This window comes from Hevea brasiliensis, chromosome 12 (genome assembly GCF_030052815.1).
Source record: "Hevea brasiliensis isolate MT/VB/25A 57/8 chromosome 12, ASM3005281v1, whole genome shotgun sequence".
NCBI classification, from domain to species: domain Eukaryota; kingdom Viridiplantae; phylum Streptophyta; class Magnoliopsida; order Malpighiales; family Euphorbiaceae; genus Hevea; species Hevea brasiliensis.
In genome coordinates, this window is record NC_079504.1 from 4,569,986 (window position 1) to 4,597,286 (window position 27,301).

Here is a 27,301-nt window from a genome sequence, read left to right on the forward strand (position 1 = left end):
AATTTTAATTAAAATATAAAAATAAAAATAAAAATTAAATAATAAAAAAATATGTTTACATGAAAATATAAGGGTTAAAATAAAAATAAAAATTATTAGAGAGTCAAATAATAATTATAAAAAATATATATTAAAAAAAAAGTCTTCTACTTCATATTACATCGTGGCACTGTAACAAATTAAATTAGTCGAAGGAAGAATAAGGTCTTGATATAAAGGATTTTCTAGATAACGTTTTTTAAATGTATAGATTTTTATATAATATTTTTTAAATTAAAATTTTTATCATAATAAAATGAAGATAATTCTAAAGTCTAAGAAGGCCAGTAAAAATTAGCCTGAATTGGAGGGAATAACACGACGTTGGATTAGTCGGGCGAACCAGATAATTTAGTGCACCGGTGTCGTTCTATATGAGGGAATAACACGACGTCGGCGAACCCTATAATCTAGGGAAACGGTATCGTTTTCTTTCTTAGGCATTCATTTTGATGAAATCGCTCAAACCTGCGTCATTTCATCCTAGGCTACTGTCGCTTGCTATAAATGGGAAAGCGCGGCGGTGCCCGTTCACTGTGATTGGAGTTGAAAGTGGGGGCGGAGTGGAGTGGCATCGGTTCTTTCATTTTTGACCTAAAGTTGACCCTTGACGATAATCGGGGATCAAAGAATTTGTAATGGAAAGTGAAGGCGCTGCCATCAGAGCAATGGGTTCCCGTTTTAAGCTTACCGAAGTCTACATATGGTGCCCTTTCACTTGCTTCAACCCTTGTTTTGATAGTGAAGCTGATTTTCTTTTTCTGCTTATATTTTTTTTCTCTTTTTCTAAAAATTGCAACTTCAACAGGGAGGACGGCTCAACGGAGACGCGTGAAGTTTGTTTGTTTCCCGAGTCCGCCAGTGTAAGTTTTGTGATTTCTAGTTCATGACTACAACCATTTGGAAATTCGAACTGTCTCTTGCAATTTGGGACTTCTCTGTACGGTTCTTGCTTAATCATTTTGTTTATTTGTGATGGAAATGTAGCTTCACCACCTATATTCACGTATCTGTAACAATTTTGTATCAAATGCAGAAATTTCCTCAGGATTATGAAGATAACAGTTCAAACATCCCTGCCTCAACCATTGGTTAGTGCTTTTTTCCCCGCTTTAATACCTGAACTTCATTTTTACACTGATTTTCTACTAGGTGACCCTTTTTTTTCTGTTATGCGTCTAATTTTTCCCGCTTAAATTCTTTTAGAGTTTAGTGAAGCCCCAGAGGATGTGGAGCTGACAAAACAGATGGATGCCTTAGGGCTTCCCCTCTCCTTTCAGTCCAATAAAGAGGTAACTAAAATCCAGTTACTTTTAACCTTACTTTAAGTTACTCATATGTAAAGCAAGAAGAAGATCCAAGGGTATTCTATTCATTATGCCTGTCATTGTGCTCAGTGCTTACCTGTTTTTTCTTTTTTGTTAATAAAGAACGGCATTCTGCAGAATCAAATGGTTGCATGAAATAACTAGTAATTATCATTAGCAGAATCATGAAAGAACGTGGAAGTGAGTAATGCAACTTGGGGCATGGGATGTGTGTTCAGGATTATCAAATCATAAACTAGACCATTCTGGCAAGCATTTGAGTGTGCCTTTTGTTTTTATTTGCATTCTGTGTCTAACCAAATTATGCCATTGTCATTGCCGCTCAATTGTGTCTCTCTCTTATTTTCTTGGGAAGATAAGTACCACATTCTTATCAATTCCATTTCTAAAAGATGCTATCAATAACCAAAGGAATAGTTGTTCTATTGAAGTTGGATTTGTTTGGCATTGTTGTTGGAGCTGCTATTGATAAAACACTTTCTTAAATATGTTGGTTAGAGTTATTAAAAAGTGATTTAAAGTTAAATTTGATATGTTTTAGTTATAAGAATTCCAAAATAATTAAACAAATTTTTTCAACATCATCTAAAATAGTGCTTTTTCAAAAAGTAGCTTTTGACCTCCCAACCACAATTCCAAATGGAGCCATTACAGCTTTTGGATTCATGGCCTATACCTGTTCATTAGGAAAGGGATCCAACAGGTCAAAATTTGATATTATTCTATTCTTATGGGAAAATATTTGGAATATATTTGCTTCGTGTAAGTCCAAAATATGCTGTATTTTAGTTCTTTTATGAAAGTGAAAAGGCACGTGCTTGAATAATTGGAACTCTTTGACTAATTTAATGCATTAAAGCGCATGTAGCTTAGTTTGGGTTTTCTTTTAATTTATTATTATTTTTTATTTCAACATAAGAACAATAAGATAATAGAAATTTCCTATCTTACTGTTTTATTGTCCTATCATCAATTGCTGTTCTTGTTATGATTGTTATTTTTTTTGTAATCAATATTTTTTTTTTTCAACTGATAATACCAACAATCTGGCAGGTGAGGAACAAAATGATTGCAGGCAAAAGGAAAGGCACTCATTTGAAGCTTTCTTGTGGTCATAAAGAAGCTAAGGATGAAGCACTAGAATTTACCAGAGTGAGTGAGGTGGAGATTGTATCTCCTACTGTTTTGCATGATAACACAAGCGATTCTTTATGTTGCATGTCAATACTGGGCCAAAGTGAATCATATTATTATGATGTTGCAGTTGATACCAGTGATTCTCAATGCCCTGCTGGTGAAGATCCTTCAAGGCCCACTGAGATTATATCTGATGCTGTTTTTGATGGAAAATCTGATCTGTCTAATAATGGCATGGAATATGAGTTTGTAGCATTCAGTGATGTTATTTCAAATGAAGAAAATGGGAAAGGACTTAGTTCAGGCAATGCAGATGCTCCACATTTACCACCATGCTGGTTGACAGATGCAAGTGTTGACCATGATAAGAAAGAACTTGGTAGAAGTTTGATGGATTATGAGTGCCTGGAAGATTCATCTGCTGCTCTAATTCATGAACAAAGCAGAAGGTTTTGCAATGACAACAGTACTGAGGAGGCAGAAGTTTCTGAAATTGTTGTGTTATCTCAGAACTCAGAAGTGTTTGAACATGATGGAGCAGACAGCTGTGGCTACAATGTTGATTTTGGAGATTGGAGGGTATACTGGGACTCTTTCTACTTGAGAAATTACTTTCATAACATCAAAACTGGTGCTTCCACATGGGATCCACCCACTGGTATGGAACATCTAGCATATGATGGTGTTGCTGATGGACTGGATGAAGTAATTGCTCAAGCAACTGAAAATGATGATAGCCCTTCCATTTCTCGCACTTTGCTAAATTATTCTAAGTCATTGGAAGAACCTCCAAATGATGCTAGATTGGAAGATCAGCCATCTAATGAGGTTTCAACGGGGAAAGGAGTCACTGCTGATAGCTCTTTTCCAGGAATGACTATACTAACTGCAAACAACAGTTCTGATCTTCGAGGTGAACTTCATGGGATCAGTGCAAGTTTTGATGATGAGGTTACATCGTGCTTATCATCAGATGTGCAGGAGCATATTGGCAGGTAGTCTCCTTATTTTGATTTTCAGTTTTTTGTTCTTTTCAACATATTTCTTATTTGTTAAAAACAAACCCTAGCAACTAGGTTTTGATGAGCTGCTAGTAATAAGTTGTACATTTAGAGAAACCCAATGCTATATAAATTACAAGGAAGAAGAAATGATTGTCTAATTTTGAGCATGATATTTAGTGCCACTGCCACCAGGTTCTTGTCCATTTTGGAAGGCTGACATCTAGTTCTGCTTGCAGCTTGACCTGTAAGATCACTGAGAAAATTAATGGGGATGAAAACATGCAAATAGAAATAGTTGATCCTGCAACAGATAGGATGGATACCCAGTTTGACTCTGGCATGAAAAAAAAGAAAAAGAAAGCAAGAAAAATGGGTGCACGTAGGAAATCGTCCAATGCTAGTGAAGGTTATTCCCTTGCTCTTTGGCTGCATATCCACATGTATCCATGTGAAGTTTTTCTTCTACTTTTGTTGCTTTATATTCTATGCATAATCAACTGGCTGAGAACACAGGGTATTTAGAGTCATTCAGTTGGTTTTCCTGCTGTAGGGCATTCAATTGGAGTAAATCAAAATGATACAATTTTTGTTCTGCCACGTGTTTTTAATTCATTAGTGTCTTTATATATGTTTTGTCGAGTGATTATACACAAACTCTTGATTTTTGTGTTTGGCCTGACTGTACCGGCCCAGCACCAAATACAATAATCCTTTACTTGTTTGCCAACTTAAACAGATTTTACTGGTGAATGGAATTGAGGGGCACAGGATTTACTAATTTATGATTGGCAATAATGCCACTTGGAATTCCGCCTAAGTAGTTTGCGTTTAGCCGGTCCCAAGCCCGGATAAAGGAGGAGGGTTGCGGTAAGTGACAACCAGCGTAAAAATTTCGTCACACCCTATGATATGGATTCAAAAGATATAAATGTTGGGGCGTCCTCCACTAACGACGCGCTACATCGGAGCCCGGGTGTAGTGATAAATATGCAAGGGTGTAGGGCGTTCACCGAAAGCGACGCGCCATGCCGGCGCCCGGGTGTGGTGTTAAGTGAGCAAGGGTTCCTACATCATGGACGGGTGTGGGTAAAGAAGTTAGTTCATAGGACAGATAGTAGAATAAATAGTGGAACAGAACACAAGATAGACATAGAAAACAATAGAAGATATCATAGAAGGAGACCAATTAGGAAGGAGCAGGATAGGAGGAGGATTAGGATTGGTACTTGGAATGTTGGATCACTTACAGGAAAATTAATGGAGCTTGTGGATACCTTGGAAAGGAGAAGGGTGAATATTGCTTGCATTCAGGAGACTAAATCGGTAGGAGAGAAAAGTAAGGAAGTGGGTAATTCAGGGTACAAATTGTGGTTTACCGGAAAGGAGAGAAATAAGAACGGAGTGGGTATAATCATAGACAGAACATTGAAAGACGTAGTAGTAGCTGTGAAAAGAGTAGGAAATAGAATTATACTAGTAAAGCTAGTACTAGAAGGAGAAACAATAAATATAGTTAGTGTTTATGCCTCACAAATAGGACTAGACAGTGAGAGTAAACAAAGATTTTGGGAAGATATGGATGATTTAATGCAAAGCATACCGAATGAAGAGAATGTTTTCATTGGTGGAGATTTGAATGGACATGTAGGAAGTGATAGACAAGGTTATGAGAATGTTCATGGAGGTTTTGGTTTTGGCAGTCGAAATGAGGAGGGAAAAAGCATCCTGGATTTTGCTATGGCATACGACCTAATACTAGCAAATACCTACTTTATGAAAAGAGTCACATTTAGTGACTTTCAAAAGTGGGCAACATAGAAGCCAAATCGACTTCCTCTTAACCAGGAAGACAAATAGAGCTCTATGCAAGGATTGCAAGGTCATTCCAGGAGAGGCTTTAACAAGTCAACATAGGTTGGTGGTCTTGGATGTCAAGTTTAGGAACAATTCAAGTAAGGTCAGAAGAAAGAGTGTAGCTCGAACAAAGTGGTGGGAGTTCAAAGGAGTAAAGCAAGTGAAGTTCAAAAATGAGCTTCTCGAGTCCGAAGTATGGAAGCTAGATATGGAGGCCAATGATATGTGGATACAGATGGCATCAAAGATTAAAGAAGTAGCTAGAAAAGTACTTGGAGAGTCTAAAGGACATGGACCACCCTCAAAAGAGAGATGGTGGTGGAATGAGGAAGTACAAAAGGCAGTGAAGAGAAAAAGGGAATGGTATAAGAAATTACCTAAATGTGATAATAATGAGGCATATGAACAATACAAGATAGCAAAGAAAGAGGCAAAAAAGGCAGTTAGTCAAGCAAGAGCACAGGCCTGTGAAAAGTTATATGAGAAACTTGGAACTAAAGAAGGGGAGAAAGATATTTATAGATTAGCAAGGAGTAGAGAAAAAAATGTCAAGATCTCAATCAAGTTAGGTGCATTAAGGATAAAGAAGGAAAAGTGTTGGTGGAAGATGAGGACATTAAAGAAAGATGGAGAAATTATTTTAATGATCTCTTTAATAATAGTCAAAATGGAAATAGCGTGAATATAGATTATAGAATAATAGAAAAGAATGTAAATTATACTAGAAGGATTAGATCTTTAGAAGTAAAGGAAGCACTTAAGAGAATGAAAGTGGGTAAAGCCTGTGGACCCGATGAAATACCAATTGAAGTGTGGAAGTATTTGGGAGATATAGGAGTGGCATGGTTAACTAAATTATTTAATAAGATTCTAAACTCAAAGAAAATGCCTGATGAATGGAGGAAGAGTATTTTAGTACCTATTTTTAAAAATAAGGGAGACATATAGAGTTGCTCAAACTATAGGGGAATTAAACTCATGAGCCATATTATGAAGTTGTGGGAGAGAGTTGTGGAGCATCGACTACGTCATGATACTTCTCTCTCTCTCAATCAATTTGGTTTCATGCCCGGTCGTTCAACTATGGAAGCGATCTTTCTCATTAGAAGCTTGATGGAGAAATATAGAGATGTGAAGAAAGGTCTACACATGGTTTTTATTGATTTGGAGAAGGCTTATGATAGTGTTCCAAGAGAAGTTTTATGGAATGTGTTAGAACAAAAGAGGGTATCTATTAGGTACATACAAGTATTGAAGGATATGTATGAAGGATTGTCACGACCCAAAATTCTGAACCGTGACCGGCGCATAATTTAAGTATTCTTAAATCATGCAAGCCTAGCAGAATATCTTAAATAAATATATTGTTACTTACTAATCCCAAAAATAGACAAAATCCAAATAAACAAAATGCTGAATAACATCATAAATATCCCATAAGTAAACTGCGGAGTCTCTACAGATTTCAAATAAAAACTTAAACTGTTCAATAAACTAAACTAATTATTAGCCCGAGAAAACATGTATTCGGGCATACCATGAGAAAAAATCAAAGTTGTCCCTCTCCAGAAAATGGACTGAATACTTGGATCAGCTGCAGAATTTTACTGATCTGAAACAGATAACAGACAGAGAAAACGTGGTTTGAGCTAGATGCTCAGTGAATGATAATTATAGCACACAACGGAATAGGAACAGGCAAACGCTTGATTAATTTCACAATAAATTTTCTATTCAATAAAATCATGCTCATGCTGTCAAAATCATTAATAAAATAATTTCATAAAATATACATATAAAATAAATTCATTCATTAAAAATTTTATGGTACAGTGCACCAGGGTGATGATACCCCACATCACCAAAGGCCAGATGGTAAGCACGCTACCAGATATTAGATACCTTCCTCCTTCTTCACAGATATCAATGCATATGATACTAATGCAAACCATAAACTGCAATGATGCATGAATCGACAATGCAACCTAATGCCGTGATAGTCCACACGACGGGGCCAGATAACAGAAACAGATATTGGGCACAGGTACCAATTCAAAATAGAAAATCAGTTTGTACAAATCAATTAAATTCAATAAAAATTTCAGATAGCAAATAACAATAACTGATAGTGCAATTTCAATAGTGTATTTCAATAGTTTCAGAGAGTCAATAAAATCAAATCAATCTCAAATCAATTCAATAAAATCAAATCAATCTCAAATCAATTCAGTAACACATCGGTAAATTTTATAGTCAAATATCAATCAATATAAATACATTAAAGGCCTGTTCCCGGAATCCTAATGGGTCTAATGCAGAGATAGTTGGCAAAATCAATTATTTAATCAAAATCGAGATAAAATTCAATAATAAAATAAAACTCTAGAAAATCATATATAAAATCATTGTTAAAATATTGATTTGAAATTTCATTTAATAACAAACTTAATGCTAAGAAATTTTAAAAGGGACAAAAACGGTGCCATGTACTATAATTACCACTCACCTGGAACCTCCAAAATAATAGCTAGATTCAATAAAAGAGAAACAATTTCAGCTGACAGAATGAATATTTGAATCTCCTACATATCCAAAATATAAAAGAAATATTAAATAATAATAAAATAAAATAATTTTAATATATATATATATATATATATATATAAACCTTGGACGGACATGGATACAAGGGGATTCAAATGCGTGGACGAAGGGATTCAAATATATATATATATATATATATATATATATATATATATATATATATATATATATAATCTAAATTGAAGGTTACTTATCTCACAGTAATCATGATCAACCCAATTCAATACCAATTGTCAAAGAAAAAAAATAAATTTCTAGAGTAGTTGTAACAAATCGAAGAAAGAAAATAAAATTAAATTCACCCATTATTGAATAAAGGATGAGAATTTTTATTTTGAAAATATAATCAAAGGTGATGAATTGAGAAATAAAAATTTAAGAATTATCTGCGCACATCAGATTATTTTATATATATACGTATAACAATAAATAAAAGATTATGAAAATACCTGTTGAGAGTATTTGGTAGGAAAAGGATGTGACAAACAGGTTTTAAGAGCAAAGTTTAGCAGAAGAGATGATTAGGGTATATATATATATATATTTCAAGAGTTCTATTAGGTGTGGAATGGGATAAGAGTTATTATTGAATTGGGTTGTTCAGATTGCAGATATATATTTAATTTCAAAAATAATATATATATCTAAAAATAAATAAGCAGACCATCCAATAAAATATATATATTTTTTATAAATATATTAAATTATTATTAGCTAATTAAAATAAAATAATAATAAATAATAAATGTATATGGGTTTTCACATACTTCCCCCCTTAAAAAAAAATTCGGTCCCCGAATTTGAATAGACAAAATTCTAACCTGAAGAATCAAATAAGTGAGGATATTTGGCTCGCATTTCAGATTCTGCCTCCCATGTGGCCTCACTACTTGAGTGATTATGCCACAAGACTTTGATCAAAGCCACTTCCTTGGACCGGAGTTCCCTAATTTGTCGATCTAAAATCTTTACTGGCTCCTCATATGACATATCATCCCTAAATTGCATGGTTTGAGGTTGTAAAACATGAGATGGATCTGGTACATACTTCCTAAGCATAGACATATGGAAAACTGGATGTACATGTGCAAAACCAGGTGGAAGGGCTAAACGGTAAGCAACTGCTCCAATTCTCTCCAAAATTTCAAATGGACCAACAAAATGAGGGCTAAGCTTCCCTTTCTTCCCAAACCTCATGATTCCTTTCATAGGGGAAACTCTCAAAAATATATGATCACCAATCATAAATTCTACATCTTTACGCTTAGGGTCAGCATAACTTCTCTGTCGACTTTGAGCAGTCAAAAGTCGATCACGAATTAGTCGAACCTTCTCTGAAGTTAATTGTATCAACTCTGGTCTAGTGAGCCTTCTTTCTCCAACTTCATCCCAACAAACCTGTGACCTACACTTTCGACCGTATAATGCCTCATATGGAGCCATCTCTATACTTGCCTGATAACTGTTATTATAAGCAAACTCCACTAAAGGCAAATGATGATCCCAATGGCCACCAAAATCCATAACGCATGCACGAAGCATGTCCTCTAATGTCTGTATGGTCCTTTCTGACTGTCCATCCGTCTGAGAGTGAAAAGCAGTAATAAAGTCTACTCGTGTTCCTAAAGCTTCTTGGAATTTCTTCCAAAATCGAGAAGTAAACTGAGTACCACGATCAGAGACAATGGAAACTGGAACTCCATGAAGACTAACAATCTTGTTTATATACAACTGTGCAAGTTTAGCAAAGTCATATGTAGTCTTCACAGGAAGGAAATGAGCAGATTTTGTCAATCTGTCCACTATCACCCAGATTGCATTGTAACCACCTCGTGTACTAGGTAAACCCACAACAAAGTTCATGGCAATATGCTCCCACTTCCACTCGGGAATAGGCAATGGCTGAAGTAACCCAGATGATCTCTGATGTTCTGTCTTAACCTGCTGACAAGTCAAACATTTAGCAACAAAGTCTGCAACATCCCTCTTCATGCCACCGCACCAATAATGCTCCCTTAAATCACGGTACATCTTAGTTGAACTTGGGTGTACTGTGTAAGCAGAATTGTGTGCCTCCTCCATGATTTCTCTTCTCAACTTATCAACATTGGGGACACAAAGTTTAGTGCCATAACTAAGAACTCCATCATCATTCAACATGAACCCTTGAGCTTGGCCTTGATGAATACTATCTATAATCACACACAGCTGAGAATCCCTTTTCTGAGTAGCCTTAATTCGATCAATCAAGATAGGCCTAACTCGAAAATGTGCTAAGAATGATCCAGCTATGATTTCAAACTCTACACCCTGATCTAGCAACTCATGTAATTCACCAATCAAAGGCCTCATTTTGGTAGATATATGGGCTAAAATACCAGAAGACTTCCTGCTTAGAGCATCAGCCACCACATTAGATTTTCCAGGGTGATACTGTATGGTGCAATCATAATCCTTCAGCAATTCTACCCATCTTCTTTGCCTAGGATTAAGATCACGTTGGTCAAATATGTATTTGAGACTTTTATGGTCAGTGAAGATTTCACAAGTCTCACCATACAGATAGTGCCTCCAGATTTTCAAAGCAAAAATTACTGCAGCCATTTCCAAATCATGAGTTGGATAATTCTGCTCGTGCCTTTTCAACTGACGAGAAGCATATGCAATAACCCGTCCATGCTGCATCAAAACACATCATAAACCAATCCTAGAAGCATCACAATATACTACATAACCCCCTGATCCAGATGGAAGGGCTAACACTGGTGCTGTAGTTAAATGAGTCTTAAGCTCTTGAAAACTTTTTTCACAAGCCTCAAACCACTGAAATTTCACATTCTTCTGTGTCAACTTAGTTAAAGGTGTTGCAATACGAGAGAAGTCTTGAACAAACCGTCTATAATACCCTGCTAAACCCAAGAAACTACGAATCTCTGATACAATTGTGGGTCTAGGCCAATGAAGCACTGCCTCAACTTTCTTCTTATCAACGCACACCCCATCCTTAGATACTGTATGGCCTAGGAAAGCCACACTATCTAACCAAAACTCACATTTTGAGAACTTGGCATATAGCTTGTGTTCTCGTAAGGTCTGAAGGACAATTCTCAAATGTTGTTCATGCTCTTCCTTACTTTTTGAGTACACTAGAATGTCATTGATGAACACTATAACAAATTGATCTAAGAAAGGCTTGAAAACTCTGTTCATGAGATCCATAAAAGCGGCCGGAGCATTGGTAAGACCAAAAGACATTACAAGAAATTCATAGTGTCCATACCTAGTCCTAAAGGCTGTCTTGAGTATGTCTTCTTTCTTGACCCTCAATTGATGATACCCAGATCGAAGATCAATATTGGAAAAATACTTTGCACCTTGAAGTTGGTCAAACAGGTCATCTATGCGTGGAAGAGGATACTTATTACGCATAGTTACCTTATTCAATTGCCTATAATCAATGCACATTCTCAAAAACCCATCCTTCTTCCGTACAAATAACACAGGAGCACCCCATGGAGAAACACTAGGGCGAATTAACCCCTTATCTAGTAGGTCCTGTAGTTGCTCCTTCAACTTCTTAAGTTCTGCGGGTGCCATACGATAAGGTGGCATAGATATGGGCTCAGTTCTAGGAACTAAGTCTATACCAAACTCTACCTCTAGCTCCAGGGGTAAACCTGATAAATCTTCTGGAAACATATCAGGAAACTCCTTAACCATTGCAACATTCTCCAAACCTACACCTTCTACCTGAACATCTCTAACATAAGCTAGATACCCCTTACACCTCTTTTGCAATAATCGTCTAGCACTCACTATTAAGATAAAATTACTATAGGCTATACTGCGATCTCCCTGAAATTGAAATTCTTCCTCCCCAGGAATTTTAAAGAGTACAACTTTATTATGACAATCCAATGAAACGTGATAAGTGGCTAATCAATCTATGCCTAAAATCACATCAAACTCAAATATATCTAAAGAAACAAGATCTGTAGCTAATTTCCTTTCTTTAATGTGAACTATACATCCCCTATACACCATATCAGTGTCTATTGCATTCCTCATAGGTATTGATACTGATAAAGGATACTCTAACAAAGTAGGTGGTGTACTAAATATCGTGGAAAAGTATAGAGAAACAAAGGAATGGTTGTGCCCCAGCCTTAGCCATAGGCGTCTGTTCAGATGTCTGATTAATAGTTTGAGGTGGCACCTCCCCTGTTGGATCAAGGTTTGCACCATTAAGACCCTTGGCCCTAGTTCTCCTCTTACGTCTAACAGACCCAGGCACCTATTCATTTTAATAAACAAGCATTAAATTTGAAAATGTAAGCCAAATTAAGACAGGCGAAAAAGTACGAAGGACGCAGATATCTGAAGCAATGATAAACTGAAAAGACATTGAGGATCCTATGCTCCGCAAGTTTACTAGACCTCAACCTGGTGCTCTGATACCAACTTTGTCACGACTCAAAATTCTGAACCGTGACCGGCGCATAATTTAAGTATTCTTAAATCATGCAAGCCTAGCAGAATATCTTAAATAAATATATTGTTACTTACTAATCCCAAAAATAGACAAAATCCAAATAAACAAAATGCTGAATAACATCATAAATATCCCATAAGTAAACTGCGGAGTCTCTACAGATTTCAAATAAAAACTTAACTGTTCAATAAACTAAACTAATTATTAGCCCGAGAAAACATGAATTCGGGCATACCATGAGAAAAAATCAAAGTTGTCCCCCTCCAGAAAATGGACTGAATACTTGGATCACCGCGAATTCTACGATCCAAACAGGATATGAGAAAACGTGGTTTGAGCTAGATGCTCAGTGAATAATAATTATAGCACACAACGGAATAGGAACAGGCAAACGCTTGATTAATTTCACAATAAATTTTCTATTCAATAAAATCATGCTCATGCTGTCAAAATCATTAATAAAATAATTTCATAAAATATACATATAAAATAAATTCATTCATTAAAAATTTTATGGTACAGTGCACCAGGGTGATGATACCCCACATCACCAAAGGCCAGATGGTAAGCGCGCTACCAGATATTAGATACCTTCCTCCTCCTTCACATATATCAATGCATATGATACTAATGCAAACCATAAACTGCAATGATGCATGAATCGACAATGCAACCTAATGTCGTGATAGTCCACACGACGGTGCCAGATAACAGAAACAGATACTGGGCACAGGTACCAATTCAAAATAGAAAATCAATTTGTACAAATCAATCAAATTCAATAAAAATTTCAGATAGCAAATAACAATAACTGATAGTGCAATTTCAATAGTGTATTTCAATAGTTTCAGAGAGTCAATAAAATCAAATCAATCTTAAATCAATTCAATAAAATCAAATCAATCTCAAATCAATTCAGTAACACATCGGTAAATTTTATAGTCAAATATCAATCAATATAAATACATTAAAGGCTTGTTCCCGGAATCCTAATGGGTCTAATGCAGAGATAGTTGGCAAAATCAATTATTTAATCAAAATCGAGATAAAATTCAATAATAAAATAAAACTCTAGAAAATCATATATAAAATCATTGTTAAAATATTGATTTGAAATTTCATTTAATAACAAACTTAATGCTAAGAAATTTTAAAAGGGACAAAAACGGTGCCATGTACTATAATTACCACTCACCTGGAACCTCCAAAATAATAGCTAGATTCAATAAAAGAGAAACAATTTCAGCTGACAGAATGAATATTTGAATCTCCTACATATCCAAAATATAAAAGAAATATTAAATAATAATAAAATAAAATAATTTTAATATATATATATATATATATATATAAACCTTGGACGGACATGGATACAAGGGGATTCAAATGCGTGGACGAAGGGATTCAAATATATATATATATATATATATATATATATATATATATATATATATATAATCTAAATTGAAGGTTACTTATCTCACAGTAATCATGATCAACCCAATTCAATACCAATTGTCAAAGAAAAAAAATAAATTTTTAGAGTAGTTGTAACAAATCGAGGAAAGAAAATAAAATTAAATTCACCCATTATTGAATAAAGGATGAGAATTTTTATTTTGAAAATATAATCAAAGGTGATGAATTGAGAAATAAAAATTTAAGAATTATCTGCGCAAATCAAATTATTTTATATATATACGTATAACAATAAATAAAAGATTATGAAAATACCTGTTGAGAGTATTTGGTAGGAAAAGGAGGTGACAAACAGGTTTTGAGAGCAAAGTTTAGCAGAAGAGATGATTAGGGTATATATATATTTCAAGAGTTCTATTAGGTGTAGAATGGGATAAGAATTATTGTTGAACTGGGTTGTTCAGATTGCAGATATATATTTAATTTCAAAAATAATATATATATCTAAAAATAAATAAGCAGACCATCCAATAAAATATATATATTTTTTATAAATATATTAAATTATTATTAGCTAATTAAAATAAAATAATAATAAATAATAAATGTATATGGGTTTTCACAAGGAGCAACTACTATTGTGCGCACAGTGGGAGGGGACACGAGATTTTCTGATCTCAATTGGATTACACCAAGGATCAGCCATAAGCCCTTACCTTTTTACATTAGTTTTAGATGAACTGACGAAATATATACAAGAGAGTATTCCTTGGTGCATGATGTTTGCGGATGATATTGTTCTGATAGATGAGACACGAGAAGGAGTCAATAGGAAGCTAGAACTTTGGAGAAGCACTCTAGAGTCAAAGGGTTTTAAGTTAAGTAGAACGAAGACAGAATACATACATTGCAAGTTCAGTGAAGGCCAAACTGGTGATAGGGAAGGAGTTAGTTTGAATGGAGTGGTACTGTGTCAAAGTAATCACTTTAAATATCTAGGCTCAGTCCTTCAAGTAGATGGGGGATGTGAGGAGGATGTTAGTCATAGGATTAAAGCCGGATGGTTGAAGTGGAGACGTGCCATGGGAGTTTTATGTGATCGTAAGATTCCCAATAAATTAAAAGGAAAATTTTACCGTACAGCCATACGACCGGCTATGTTATATGGTAGTGAGTGTTGGGCACTGAAAGAGTCGTATGCATCTAAGATAAGAGTTGCAGAGATGAGAATGTTAAGGTGGATGAGTGGCCATACTAGACTAGATAAAGTCCGTAATGAAAGTATTAGAAAAAAGGTAGGAGTGATGCCAATTGAAGATAAGTTGAGAGAAGGTAGATTAAGGTGGTTTGGTCATGTGAAGCGTAGACATACGGAGGCTCCAGTTAGACAAGTAGAGCATATTAGGTTAGAGGATAGAAAGAAAAAAAGGGGTAGACCTAAATTGACTTGGAGGAGAGTAGTACAACATGACTTAGAAGCATTACACATTTCTGAGGATTTAACCCAAAATCGTTCAGAGTGGAAAAAGCGAATCCATATAGCCGACCCCAAATTTTTTGGATAAAGGCTTAGTTGAGTTGAGTTGAGTTTTAATAATGCCACTTGGCAATCAATAAAGAATTGCAAATGATAAGATAAAATGTCTACATGAGTTTTGCTTGTGGATTCCATTTTGTGCAACCATTTGTGGTTAGCTGTTGTTGGCAATTAGGCACTGCTTTTAAAATTTATGCCTTTCTGGTGTTGACAAAGTATTGCTAAATTTGGTCCCTTGCAATGAACTACTTCTTTGTGCAGAGCTTCAGTGTCAAGTTATCTTGGAAGAGTTATCTGCCAATATTGGCAAATACTGGTGCCAAAGGTACCTTTTGTTCTCCAGATTTGATAGTGGTATACAGATGGACGAGGAAGGTTGGTTTTCTGTGACTCCAGAGCCTATTGCTAGGCATCATGCATTACGTTGTGATAGTGACATCATAATTGACTGTTTCGCTGGAGTTGGTGGAAATGCCATCCAATTTGCGCAGAGGTGAATACTATCTTTACTGTATTCTATTTCTTCTTTCCTGGTGAAGATCCTTGTGCATAGGTGATAAGCCTGATGATTTTCTATCTCCTGCATGAATGGTTCAATTTGGCATTTGTTTCCTCATATATTTATTGTGTGGTTTTCTATTAGCAAGAGATCATATGCAAGTTTCAAATTCTGAAAAAAAAAAAAAAAAAAAAGACTCTGTCTGCCTGTTTTCATTTTATGTGTGGTACTTCATGTATAAGGTAACTTCATTTTATGCGTGATACTTCATGTACACAGGTAACTTCATTCATGTTTTCAGTATGCATGGTTTTGCATGTGAAATTTAAATCTTTCCACTTCAATTTACATGTGCTTGATTTCTGCGTCATTGAACATTGCAGGTGCAAACATGTTACTGCGATTGATGTTGATCCAAAGAAGATTGATTATGCGTATCATAATGCTGCCATCTATGGAGTTAGAGACCAAATAGATTTTATAAAGGGGGACTTTTTTGTTTTGGCACCAAAGCTGAAGGTACTAAAACTGTTGCATGTTAACAATTTGTTGTTATAACTTGAAAACTGGGAACTGCAAAATGTTGACTTTTATTTTTTCTTTCTCCCTTCATTTTTCCATCTTTGGAACATAATTGTGATTTTGGAGATCTTTTGTCGTTTTATTTCCATTGATATTGAAAGTTGTGTCCTTCCAGTGTTCTGTTTGTTTTGTTCAATTTCTTGTGAGGTTATAGTATTGTCATTACGGCTGAATGACTTTGTTGCTGCAATTGTATCTTGTACAATTATACTGTTGTGCTTCTTGCATGTAGATGTTTAAGTGGTTAAGTTCTTAGAAAAGAGGGTCTTGCACAGAATCACTTTATGTTTCAGAAATAAAAGCACATTTTGTGGATAATCATTTTTAATCAGTTGTTCACATTCATTGCATTTTTTTTTCTCGTTTCCCTAATTTCAGCTATGTCTCATCATGTGATCTTTATTTTCTCTGTTCAGGCAGACACAGTCTTCTTGTCACCTCCTTGGGGAGGACCTGATTATGCTAAAGTAAAGACTTACAACATCATGAGAATGCTTAAACCACATGATGGGTAAGCCTTCTTTCTCACCGCCGCCGCCCCGCCCCCACCATCAAAAAAAACTTCTTTCCCCTTTTCCCCTTTTTGGGGAAGGAAAAGGGGACTAAAACCTTCATAGTTGATAGTTTGGCTTATCTTTAAAACTGGTATTCACCCAATGCTTCTCTGACATGTACTTGTGCAGATATTTTCTCTTTAACACTGCAAAGAAAATTGCTCACAAAATTGTCATGTTTCTACCTAGAAATGTTGATCTCAACCAATTGGCAGAGTTGTCTCTATCTGCTGATCATCCATGGTCGCTAGAGGTAACTTTTTAATTCAGTTCATTCAGTGTCCTCTGAATAGCTATTAGGTTTTGCTACTAATAGAAGGTTGTGCCCCGTCTTACTCTCAGTAGCTAAGACAAACAGCTGATCCATTTTCATCGTCTCTCTTTAGCAGTTAGAGACACAATTCAACCTTCTAGTAATCAAATCAATTGAAATGATGTAGCAGGAGATTTTTTAGGATGTGAGACAACTTCTAAGAGCCTATTGGGTTGTGGTCTAAACTTGCTTTTTGAAAAAGCACCGGTTTAGATGTTGGAAATAACAGTCTGAAAAAAGTTATTTTGTTATTTGCATAACTAAAATACCAAATTTAACTTAAGGGGGTGTTTTTCTCAACAGCAGTTCCAACAACAATCCAAACAAACCCTAAATATTATAGGTTTTTTTTTTTCAAGTATTTTAGTTTTTTTATCAAGGAATGGTGATGGTTCCACCGCTCCACCTCCAGTTTCTTGGACAAATGACACCCTGAAGAATTGTGCTTCACACGATTTCTGTTTATCATCATGATATTGATGAAAAGATTAAGATATCTATATCTTTTAAATGAAGCTTTGTTTATGTCTTACTTTATTGGTGGCACTTTTTATCAGTAACTTTGACATAAAATTGTTAGAAACATTTACTGCCTCTTTTATCATACGTCATTTGGTCAAAATAATTCTGAAGTTTCCACCTGTTTTTCTCTTTTACCTGGTTGTTTGCATGGTTTGAAGGATTATCTTGTTTTCTCCTGCTCAGATTTATTGCCCCATTTACCTTAACTAGCTCCACCCAATATTGAACGATATGCCCCAGGAATTCTGTTTGTTGTTTGGTTTACTATTTCTTGATGTCAATAAATATGCTGATTTGTGCTGTAAAGTTATTTTGTATTGTTGTTGGCCCTGGTCCCAGGTTGAGAAGAACTTCTTGAATGGCAAGTTGAAGGCAGTAACTGCTTACTTCAGTGCAACCACTGTTGAAGGCAATGAATCACCTTAATGAACATGTGCCCTGGGTGAACGGGACTGGGTAACATCCCAGAAATTTTCAAGCTGCTATATAGTATCTTTTGTGTGTTTGTGTGTGTGGATGTCATGTACAATTGTGTGAGCTGTTCTATTATTTATTTTGCTGAGACACTAAGTTATGGAATGGTAATCAAATCTTTCCCTAGAGAAATTTGGTGAATTAGTCCTGTATGAATGATGTAGAGATTAGAATATGCAAATTTGTAACAGCTGAAGTCAATATTTCTGGAAAATGAATTCGAGAAAAGTTTGTACAAGTTCATCTCTCTAGTATATTCGCAACTATGCAATATTTTTGTTGGGGTGACAAGCAGTTATTAAAGTGTTTTTTATCTGGGTGCCAGGTAAAATCTCGTCCAGTTATAAAGCTGTTTTTAGGGTATACATATATAATTTACTGAAGGTAAATTTCCGGTCGGCAATTAACTGTCTTCTTCCTTTTAGGTGTCATCATTGGGCTTCCCAGCTTGATGGGGGTGGGAGGACCACGGTCGTTGCAGCTACCGACCTTAAGATTTCTATTGAAAGGTTCGGAAAGATTTCTATTGAAAGGTTGGGAAGTTGTTGAACTTAAAGCTGCTTTTGCGCTAATTCCTTTGTGTCTACGTGTTTTTACGTAACAACGCTACTGTGTAATGGTCTACCGTCTACGATGAGAGGTGGGAATTGTTTAGGTTTTAGAGTCTAATGTAAATTACTGTCTGCGTTTTTACATCCTTTTTTCTCCCGAAATGGTTGATTTTGTATAGCTGAATGAGCAGCTGCAGCAACAGCAAATGTAATGTTACAACTTGCAAATGATTTTGGTGTGGAAGGAGAAAGACGATCGACATTCGGATACATGAGGTTCGAGCCTGTACCTACACATTGCCAATAAAAGCCGCTATCACCGAATGACAAAGGCCAATGATCGATAAAATCAAAGACAAAGCCTCAATCACTGATGTGGAAAGGTAAACAAACGTCAAGTTCGTTTCCTGTCATTATCAGGTTTATTATTAAAAGGTAATCTAGTTGAGCGACTCAACTTATGGTGATTTATGAACTAAAATTAGCGCGGTTCTATCATCTATCAAGAGAAATTAGTCTAATTAATATCCTATTTAAGTCAATGCCTCGAATAAAGGTAGCACAAATTGACAAATCAACCTCCCTGCCTGGATTCGATTTGGATCAGCATTCATGATCAACATTATTCTAAGTCTTTATTCAAATATGGCGCAGAGAAATTGAAATTGGAAAGAATACATGGTTGGTTGGGTCAGTTTCAACAGCCTGATCTAAAAATATTCCAATCTACCAGGTCACGAGTCGGTTAAAGACTAAAGAGACAACCACACAGGATCTCAGAGTTTACGAATGAGAGAGACAAATAAAGCTTTCTTGTGTCCTGATGAATTGCCAGGAGCTAAAATTGATCACGCACTTTTGCATTACAGATCTCGTTAGTTACATTAGAATTTGTTATTTGGTGCCCGCACCGCACTGCAACTGCTGCTGAAAAAAAAAAAGCGTAATGATTTTAAAGATTGTTGTTAGACATGGACAGTCGAAGGTTTCACCAATTTGATCTGATTCAGAATTGATGATATCTTATTAAACATGAATCAGAATCTGTGCTTTTAGTTTGATGATTTAATTTAAAAAATAAAATTTAAAATATATGAAAAAATTATGTCAATCATCAAATTGCCCTATTGAAATTAAAATCAAATTTTGTTTTAGAATTCGTCCAGAACTAAACTAAAATAGTGAGAAACCAGTCCTTTCAATTGGCTTCTTTGCTCATAAATTAAAATTACTTATTAATAATAAAAATTACACGAGTATTTAATTATCATAAAAATATATAAATTCTTATATAAAGTGGTCACCACTTATATTGATGAACGAACTAATAATGTAAAATTAAATTATTTAAATAATTTTAATTAGTAATTTTGGTAAGTTTGTGTGATAATTTGAAAATATTTTTGCATATATATATATATATATATATTTGTACACACATGTCGCATGATGGTTATGTAGGTATTTCTTAAAAAAAAAAAAAAAAAAAAAAAAAGCAGTTTGGGCCAGATGATCACAGGCAGGATCCTGAACAAAATAATTTTCACTTCACGAGAAAGTCCATGCATGAAGATAGGCTGGCAAAATTGTCAACTAAACCAGAGGTTTGACCACGCAGCGCGGCACTTTTGATGGGAACAGAAAGATATGGTCACCACTGGCAATTCCTCGACTGATGGTGCTGTTTCCTCAGGAAACAAAAAAAATTGCAAACCATAAGGACACTTTCCCCACGCCTAAATATATTCTACTCCTGCAAATCATCATTGCAGGTTTGGTAAAATGCTTATTTCCTTAACCTTTTTTTAATGGATTTGGGGTTGCGTGTGTAATTGCAGTATTAACAAAGTTAAGAAAGTCATAAAGACTTTTTCAATATAATTTTTCAATTTTAACCTCAAACGGGATTTTAGTCATTTCAATTGAATCTCTTTCCCATTTAACTTTGTAAATAAGGAAAAGGCACCGAAAGTGGAAGAAATTGAAAATAGCAAGGGTAAACACTCTTCAATGTTTTTTTCTTATAAGGAAACTTCTTAAAAAGAATGGAAATAATTATATTCCTATTCTTATACCAACCTAATCATCAACAGACCTTATCCATTTCCAATTGGGTTCTCACTGCTTGTGAAAAAATCGGCTCATAATTCACAAACGGGCTCTACCTTACAGTTTCTGCCATTCAAGTGTAAGGTGAAATTTATTCTTAAATAATATAGATAATTATTATTATATTACAGTATTTGACGTATATCCAATACATGTATCCCCTGGCTAGCGTTTCAATTCGTATCACAATTACTCTATTATATTTTATCCACTTAAAATAAAATACCCGCCACTGCCACTGCCAACTCACTGGTACCGTCTTACATCGTAGGAATTTACTGTGCATCGTGTGCCTTGTCAAATTAAAAAAATTAACTGAAAGTCATTAACACCCCCTGGTTTGGCGCAGCACTTGCAAGATCTAGCATACGATACGAGGGCCCTACTGTCATTTTACTTACAGTCAAATTGAAAGTCAAGATCATCATAAAAGGGCCCATAACATTAAAGGTGCAAACCCCACCTCCAGTACCACTTGATTAACAAAAACAAAAACGTATCACTCTCCCATCATCATAATTCATAACTAAAAAGGCGCCTTAAAAAAATGAAAAAATTGGCCGGTATTTATTTGTCTTTTTCTCTGGTCTTTTACATCACCCCGCGCCATATAACGCGCCTTGCAATGGAAGCAGATTCTCCAAACAACAAACAGAAGCGAAAATGATGAAATCTCACTCACTCTCTGCTTTCTTTGGCTTCTTCTTAGACTAGAAAGTGAAAAATTGAAAATGCCGGAGCTTGGGCTTCAGGATCAGAGCTCGTCGAGATCGGGTTTTAGAGCTCGCGATGCTAGCCCTGACTCTGTGATTTTAACTCTCGAGTCCAACTTTAGTCTGTTTTCTTCTGCTTCTGCCAGCGTTGATCGGTGCTCTTTTGCTTCCGATGCTCATGACCGTGACTCTCTCGCTTCTGAAATTTCTCTGGTAATCTCGCAACAAAGTTTGAGAAATTTAGAAATATGAAATTGAACTGTTTTGAGCTTGATTCGAGCAATTTCCATGCCTTTTCTTCTTGTGTAGATCAAAGATTAACGAACTGACATTTCTGTTTTTTTTGTTTAATATGTATATATATATATATATATATATATATATACATATGTTCTGAAGGATCTGACATTGTTGTTGGTATGGTTGATTAATTGTTCATTATATGAATTGAAATGGTTCCATTTTGAGGATGATTGAATTATATTTCTATTTGAGAAAATTTTTTACTGCTTCTCTGCTCTAAAATCCAACAATTTTGATGCAGCATTTGGCAGGACATGAATCTTCATCTTTTGGTGGGGGCGTCGGTGGTAGTGACCTTCACGATCCTTCGAGTGGTCCAGATCGAGATGCAGATCCAAACAAACTCATCTCTGTATACGGCAACACCAAGCACGCTCACGCTCACGTTCACGTTCACTCTCACTCTCACTCTCACTCTCACTCTCGTCTCTTCAGAAAAGTTGAAAAAGAGAAATGTACAGGTAATGTGAGATTTTTAGCTTTAAGAATAAAGGTTTTTTTTTTTAAAAAAAAAAGGAAAAAAATGAAAACTCAAACGTATACAGAGATCCTAAAGTTCAAATTCTCTTACCCTCTCACTGCCGTACTGTCTTCTATTATAAGCAGCTCAAAAAGAAGACAAAAAAGCTACTATAGAAGTAGAGGACGATAGCCATCTCTTAGATTCAGCGAGAAGCTCATTCTCTCTTGCTCTTAAAGGTAACAGAACAGTACTTTCCTTGCCAAAATTTAAGTTTGGACTGTTAGCTAATAAAATCTCTGCATCGGAAGCCCTGACTTTAGTTCATTTTTTTATATAGAGTGTCAGGAAAGGAAATCCAGATCTGAAGCCATTTCGAAGAAGCCAGACAGGAGGAGACCTGCTTCGCTGGATCTGAACAATGTTATTGCCGCCTCATCGCCGCGATTGGGTGCCATGAAAACGAGCTCGACTTCGTCGCGCAAGTCCGGTATGTTTCCTAGTCCTGGCACACCTAATTATCGCCACGCTAGTGTTGGATTGCAGAAGGGTTGGAGCTCGGAGCGAGTGCCATTGCATAACAATGGTAATAGGCGCCAAGTAAATGCTGCGTTATTGCCTTTCAATAATGGGAGGACGTTGCCATCGAAATGGGAGGATGCTGAGAGGTGGATATTTAGTCCTGTTTCTGGAGATGGTGCACTGAAAACGTCTCTTCAACATCCTCAGCGGAGGCCAAAGTCGAAGAGTGGACCGCTTGGGCCTCCTGGGATTGCGTATTATTCGTTGTATTCGCCTGCCATGCCAGTATTTGAAGGAGGGAATGCGGGAAATTTCATCGCAGGTTCTCCTTTTTCAGCTGGTGTTATTGCAGCGGATGGACTGTCTATTCCGTCTAATGGCCATGGTTTGGCCTTTTCTGCGCGGACAGAGCCTTGCATGGCCCGTTCCGTTAGTGTGCACGGGTGCTCTGAGGCGTTGGCCCAGTCCTCGTTGCCCTCCCAAGGTAGAAGTTCAACTCCTCTAGCCTTGCTCATTCCCTTCAACCTAGTTTTCTTGAATTTGATTAGTTTCTTTCTTTCTCTGTTGCTTGGAACACTGAATTGGTCTCTGCATATATATTGGACAGGTTTCTGTTTAAATCATATCATATTAGTACAAAGAATTTGCTTCAAGTCTCTTCCACAGATAGAATGAGATGGATAAAAATGTGCATATTTTATGAATGATCATTAAGTTTTCTTTGAATTGTATTTGATGGTATCACTATCACATAAAACTTTATTGACAACTGGATGGATATACCCTCATGATCATCCAAAAAAGCCTAATCTGTGCTTCTCATATAAAAAATGCATATAAAATATTGTTAAAGAACCACAAGTTCAGTGCAAATGAACCTCTGACATCACGCCCTTTTGTTCCACTTACATGGTTGTACTTTTATTGTTGTTATTGGAAGTTGATTTGTTTCTGTTAGTGTCAACTTTTAATCCTTTCTGATCTTGGCCTGTCTCTTTTGGATCAAATATATAGATGAGAAGCTTGATGATGTGAAGAATGCAGCGGCTGATATGCCTTCTTCCGTTTCAAGAAGGGACATGGCAACCCAAATGAGTCCTGAGGGTAGCAACCATTCATCTCCAAGCGGGAGGGCATCATTCTCTGTTTCCACTCCATCTGCGCTAACTATTATGGAACTGGAGAATATCCATTCCTCCAAATCAGAAGTCAGGGATGTGGAGGTGGATGAAAAGGTTACTTTCACGAGGTGGACTAAGAAACATAGGGTTCGCAACCAGGGGAAGAGATCAGAAATTGTTGATGACTGGAGAAAGAAAACTGCTGATGCTCGATGTTCAGGTTGGGACGTTGCAGAGGCTGCAAAGAGCATTTCAAAGTAAGTCTTCTTTTGCATTTTTCACAGTTTATTTTGTTGGGTCATCTTATTATGAGATTATAAGACAGATAATCATTGAAGTTAGTAGTGCCATTGAATCACTACTAAAAATGATGAGAAGTAGATTGTTATCTTCATTTAAACTTCTAATTCCTGAAATCAAAAACCACAAAATATACATGTTTCCTCTTATTGGAACTCAAGTTTTCTCTAGGAAGACTAATATTGGGTGATTACAAATTAGTTTTGTTGGCTGGGAAAGTACACAACCATGGCTCATTATTGCTCCATATAATGAAAGGAGTCGAGAAAATTAAATTGTTGAAACTGTTCACTTGTTAAATATGGGCTTCCTTAAGACTTTTGCTCATGGAATCTGCAGTATAAATCGTCCACCACAAGTGGCATATCATACTTGGCAAATAAGAAAAAAGGTCATTATGAACAGTTGCAATATTTGTTGGGCAATTAAAATCTGATTTAACATCAGTTTGCTCAGATGTGTGATGTTTATCCCAGCAGAGTATGTAAGAAGCCAATAACTTTTCTCTTTCCCTTTGCTTGCTTGCTGCTTCTGCTACTACTATTATCAATTTTCTATTCCCCCTTATCCCTTGTTTGGCAGTTATAACTACCTCCTGGTAGTGCAACAGAATTATTATCTTAGTCCAAGGTATCACATAACTGATGAGCTAACGACACGTTAAAGGGATTTTTTGTGTTAGAAGGACAAAACTTTATCAAAAGATTACATATCAACATCAATTATTGTTTTCTGCCAGGGCCAAAAGAGAGGAAGCCAAAATCAGTGCATGGGAGAATCTGCAGAAGGCAAAAGCTGAGGCAGCAATAAGGAAACTTGAGGTTCTTTTCTTCCTGCATGTTTCTTCACGCAGTTTTAAGTAACTCACAGGACATTTTCATCTTATAATCAACCTTGGTGTGGTAGAAAATTAAGTTGCTTCCTGACCATAATCACAACTATTTCCTTTCTTCTTATTTATTAACTTCACCGTGCTTTATAATAAAAAATTAAAAAAAAAAATCACTATGTTTTAACGCTAGTGCTGAAATTTGAGAAGGTGATAGCCTTAGCCGAGTGTATGTCATTGTCGGTTGCTGAAATTGAATGGGCCCATAGCACATGATGCAGAACTTGAGAGAATTGGTAGATTTGTAAATCTTTCACTTTAGATGACTTAAAAATGCAAGATTAATCATCTTTAACAATACCCAAGGATTGGATAAACAAATTAAGCAATGAACATGGCATCTTGATGCCAAATTCTTAGTCTCTGTGTGTGTGGAAAATACAGTTTTTTTTTTTTAATGTTTCAACTTATTGAATTATAGTTTTGAGGAGGTCTTGAGTTGTTTGATGAATGCTGATTTAATTGGATCAGCTTTTGTGAGATAGTCCCAAAAAAATAAAACCTCAATTTTTTGGCACCAAATAAAATAAAAAGGGAAAATGCAAAGTTTAAAGATTGCCAACTCTGGTGTTTTATAACAAAAAGCATGCCTACAACTGGCTATCTTGATTTTAGATGGATATGGTACTAGCGCCAGGCAATCATTTTGGCTCTATATTTTGTAAAAGTGTACGCCAGAGCATTTTGTGAGATTGACGGACTTAAAAATGCTTTTCAGATGAAGCTTGAAAAAAAGAGATCATCATCTATGGATAAAATTATGAATAAGCTGAGATCAGCCCAGAAGAAAGCCCAAGAAATGAGAACCTTCGTATTATCCAACCAGGCAAACCAAGTTTCCAGGACTTCTCACAAGGTTATATCATTCCGCAGAACCCGTCAAATGGGGTCCTTGAGTGGTTGCTTCACATGCCATGCTTTCTAGTATCTCATCTCCGTATATTGCTGTGTTTTAATCAGCTTAACATGCCTGGTAACTTCTTGGAATTCCGTCCTTGTTTAGCTTTTTTTTTTTCTAGCATTACAGAACTTTGTTTACTACGAAGTGCTTGACATGATATGTCCTGACATTCCAGTTGCCTGAACTATTGAGATAGCTAATTTTGGTCCAAATGTTGGAAATCAGCTTTGAATTATGTATACCTGAACTGTGTTTCCACTATCATTCACCTAAATGTAAATATGGAGCTACTATTTTTCATGAGCATTCTCTGTTAGGCAATTGTACATCCATGGATACATGGTGCATATTGGTTTTGTATCATTTCAAGGCAAATAGTATTATCAGTCACAAAAATTGGCTTTTGCATAAAATGATATGAAATGTATTTAAGGTGTGGATTTGCCCATAGAACGGATCTAAAATAACTTTTGATTCTGGTCAGATGTCATGTAACTGGGTGAAGGTTTATTAGATTCCTGATCGAGTTGAAGTGGAATAACACCTGCAGCAGAAGGCAGTGTATAGAAGCAGAAAACTATTACATAGACACTATTCTGGTGTCAATGCAGTTTTGCAGGGGCACGAAGCTCAAGTGTCTCCATTAAGATTTCAGTTAAGCGGCAAGATTCTTGGTTGCGGTGTTCCTGACACCAACATATCCTGAAATTTGACTGTAAATCTTCTACTTGTGTATGTATGTGTGTATATCGACAAGTACTTTTTCTCATTCATGGCATTTTGCCTTGCAGTTTGAAATGCCATTTACCTGGCTTACTTCCAATTTTAAAATAAATTCTAGTATGGGTATAAGTACACCGTGCATTCTATTGGTCAATAAAACTGCCAGGTCTTGGAATTGCTATTCCGTTATTTGTTTGTGCATCTTCCATGGTAGAGTTACCTATGCTTGAAATAAGTAGCTGTCTAGTAGTAGATATGGAGATGATGTGTCGTTGAATCCCAAATAAGCTTTTAGTTTAGCATCTGTTTGAGAGCAAATTATGGCTTTTCCTGGAAAACAGGCATTATTAT

General features: G+C 35.8%; 2 protein-coding genes across 3 annotated transcripts; both read left to right on the plus strand.

The window, feature by feature from the left end:
* Window positions 1-313: 313 nt before the first annotated feature.
* On the plus strand, window positions 314-18,652 carry LOC110643631 (uncharacterized). Of its 2 annotated transcripts, XM_058130880.1 has the most exons (10): window positions 314-745; window positions 848-1,130; window positions 1,246-1,331; window positions 2,421-3,499; window positions 3,745-3,914; window positions 15,676-15,907; window positions 16,297-16,432; window positions 16,912-17,006; window positions 17,179-17,302; window positions 18,224-18,652. In XM_058130880.1, exons 2-10 carry the CDS (start codon window positions 1,070-1,072, stop codon window positions 18,308-18,310), a joined length of 2,070 nt encoding a protein of 689 aa, XP_057986863.1. In that variant the 5' UTR covers window positions 314-745; window positions 848-1,069; the 3' UTR covers window positions 18,311-18,652. The 2 variants fall into 2 exon arrangements, with proteins under 2 accessions (XP_057986863.1, XP_021651784.2); XM_021796092.2 differs by lacking the exons at window positions 314-745; window positions 848-1,130 and having other exon boundaries at window positions 1,282-1,331; window positions 2,421-2,519; window positions 2,632-3,499.
* A 2,883-nt stretch (window positions 18,653-21,535) lies between these two features.
* On the plus strand, window positions 21,536-27,139 carry LOC110643627 (uncharacterized). Its single transcript, XM_021796085.2, has 8 exons — window positions 21,536-21,944; window positions 22,276-22,495; window positions 22,641-22,733; window positions 22,835-23,500; window positions 24,031-24,394; window positions 25,177-25,258; window positions 26,045-26,299; window positions 26,712-27,139. The coding sequence occupies exons 1-7, from the start codon at window positions 21,750-21,752 to the stop codon at window positions 26,249-26,251; spliced, it is 1,827 nt and encodes a 608-aa protein (XP_021651777.2). The 5' UTR covers window positions 21,536-21,749; the 3' UTR covers window positions 26,252-26,299; window positions 26,712-27,139.
* The last annotated feature ends 162 nt before the right edge of the window (window positions 27,140-27,301 follow it).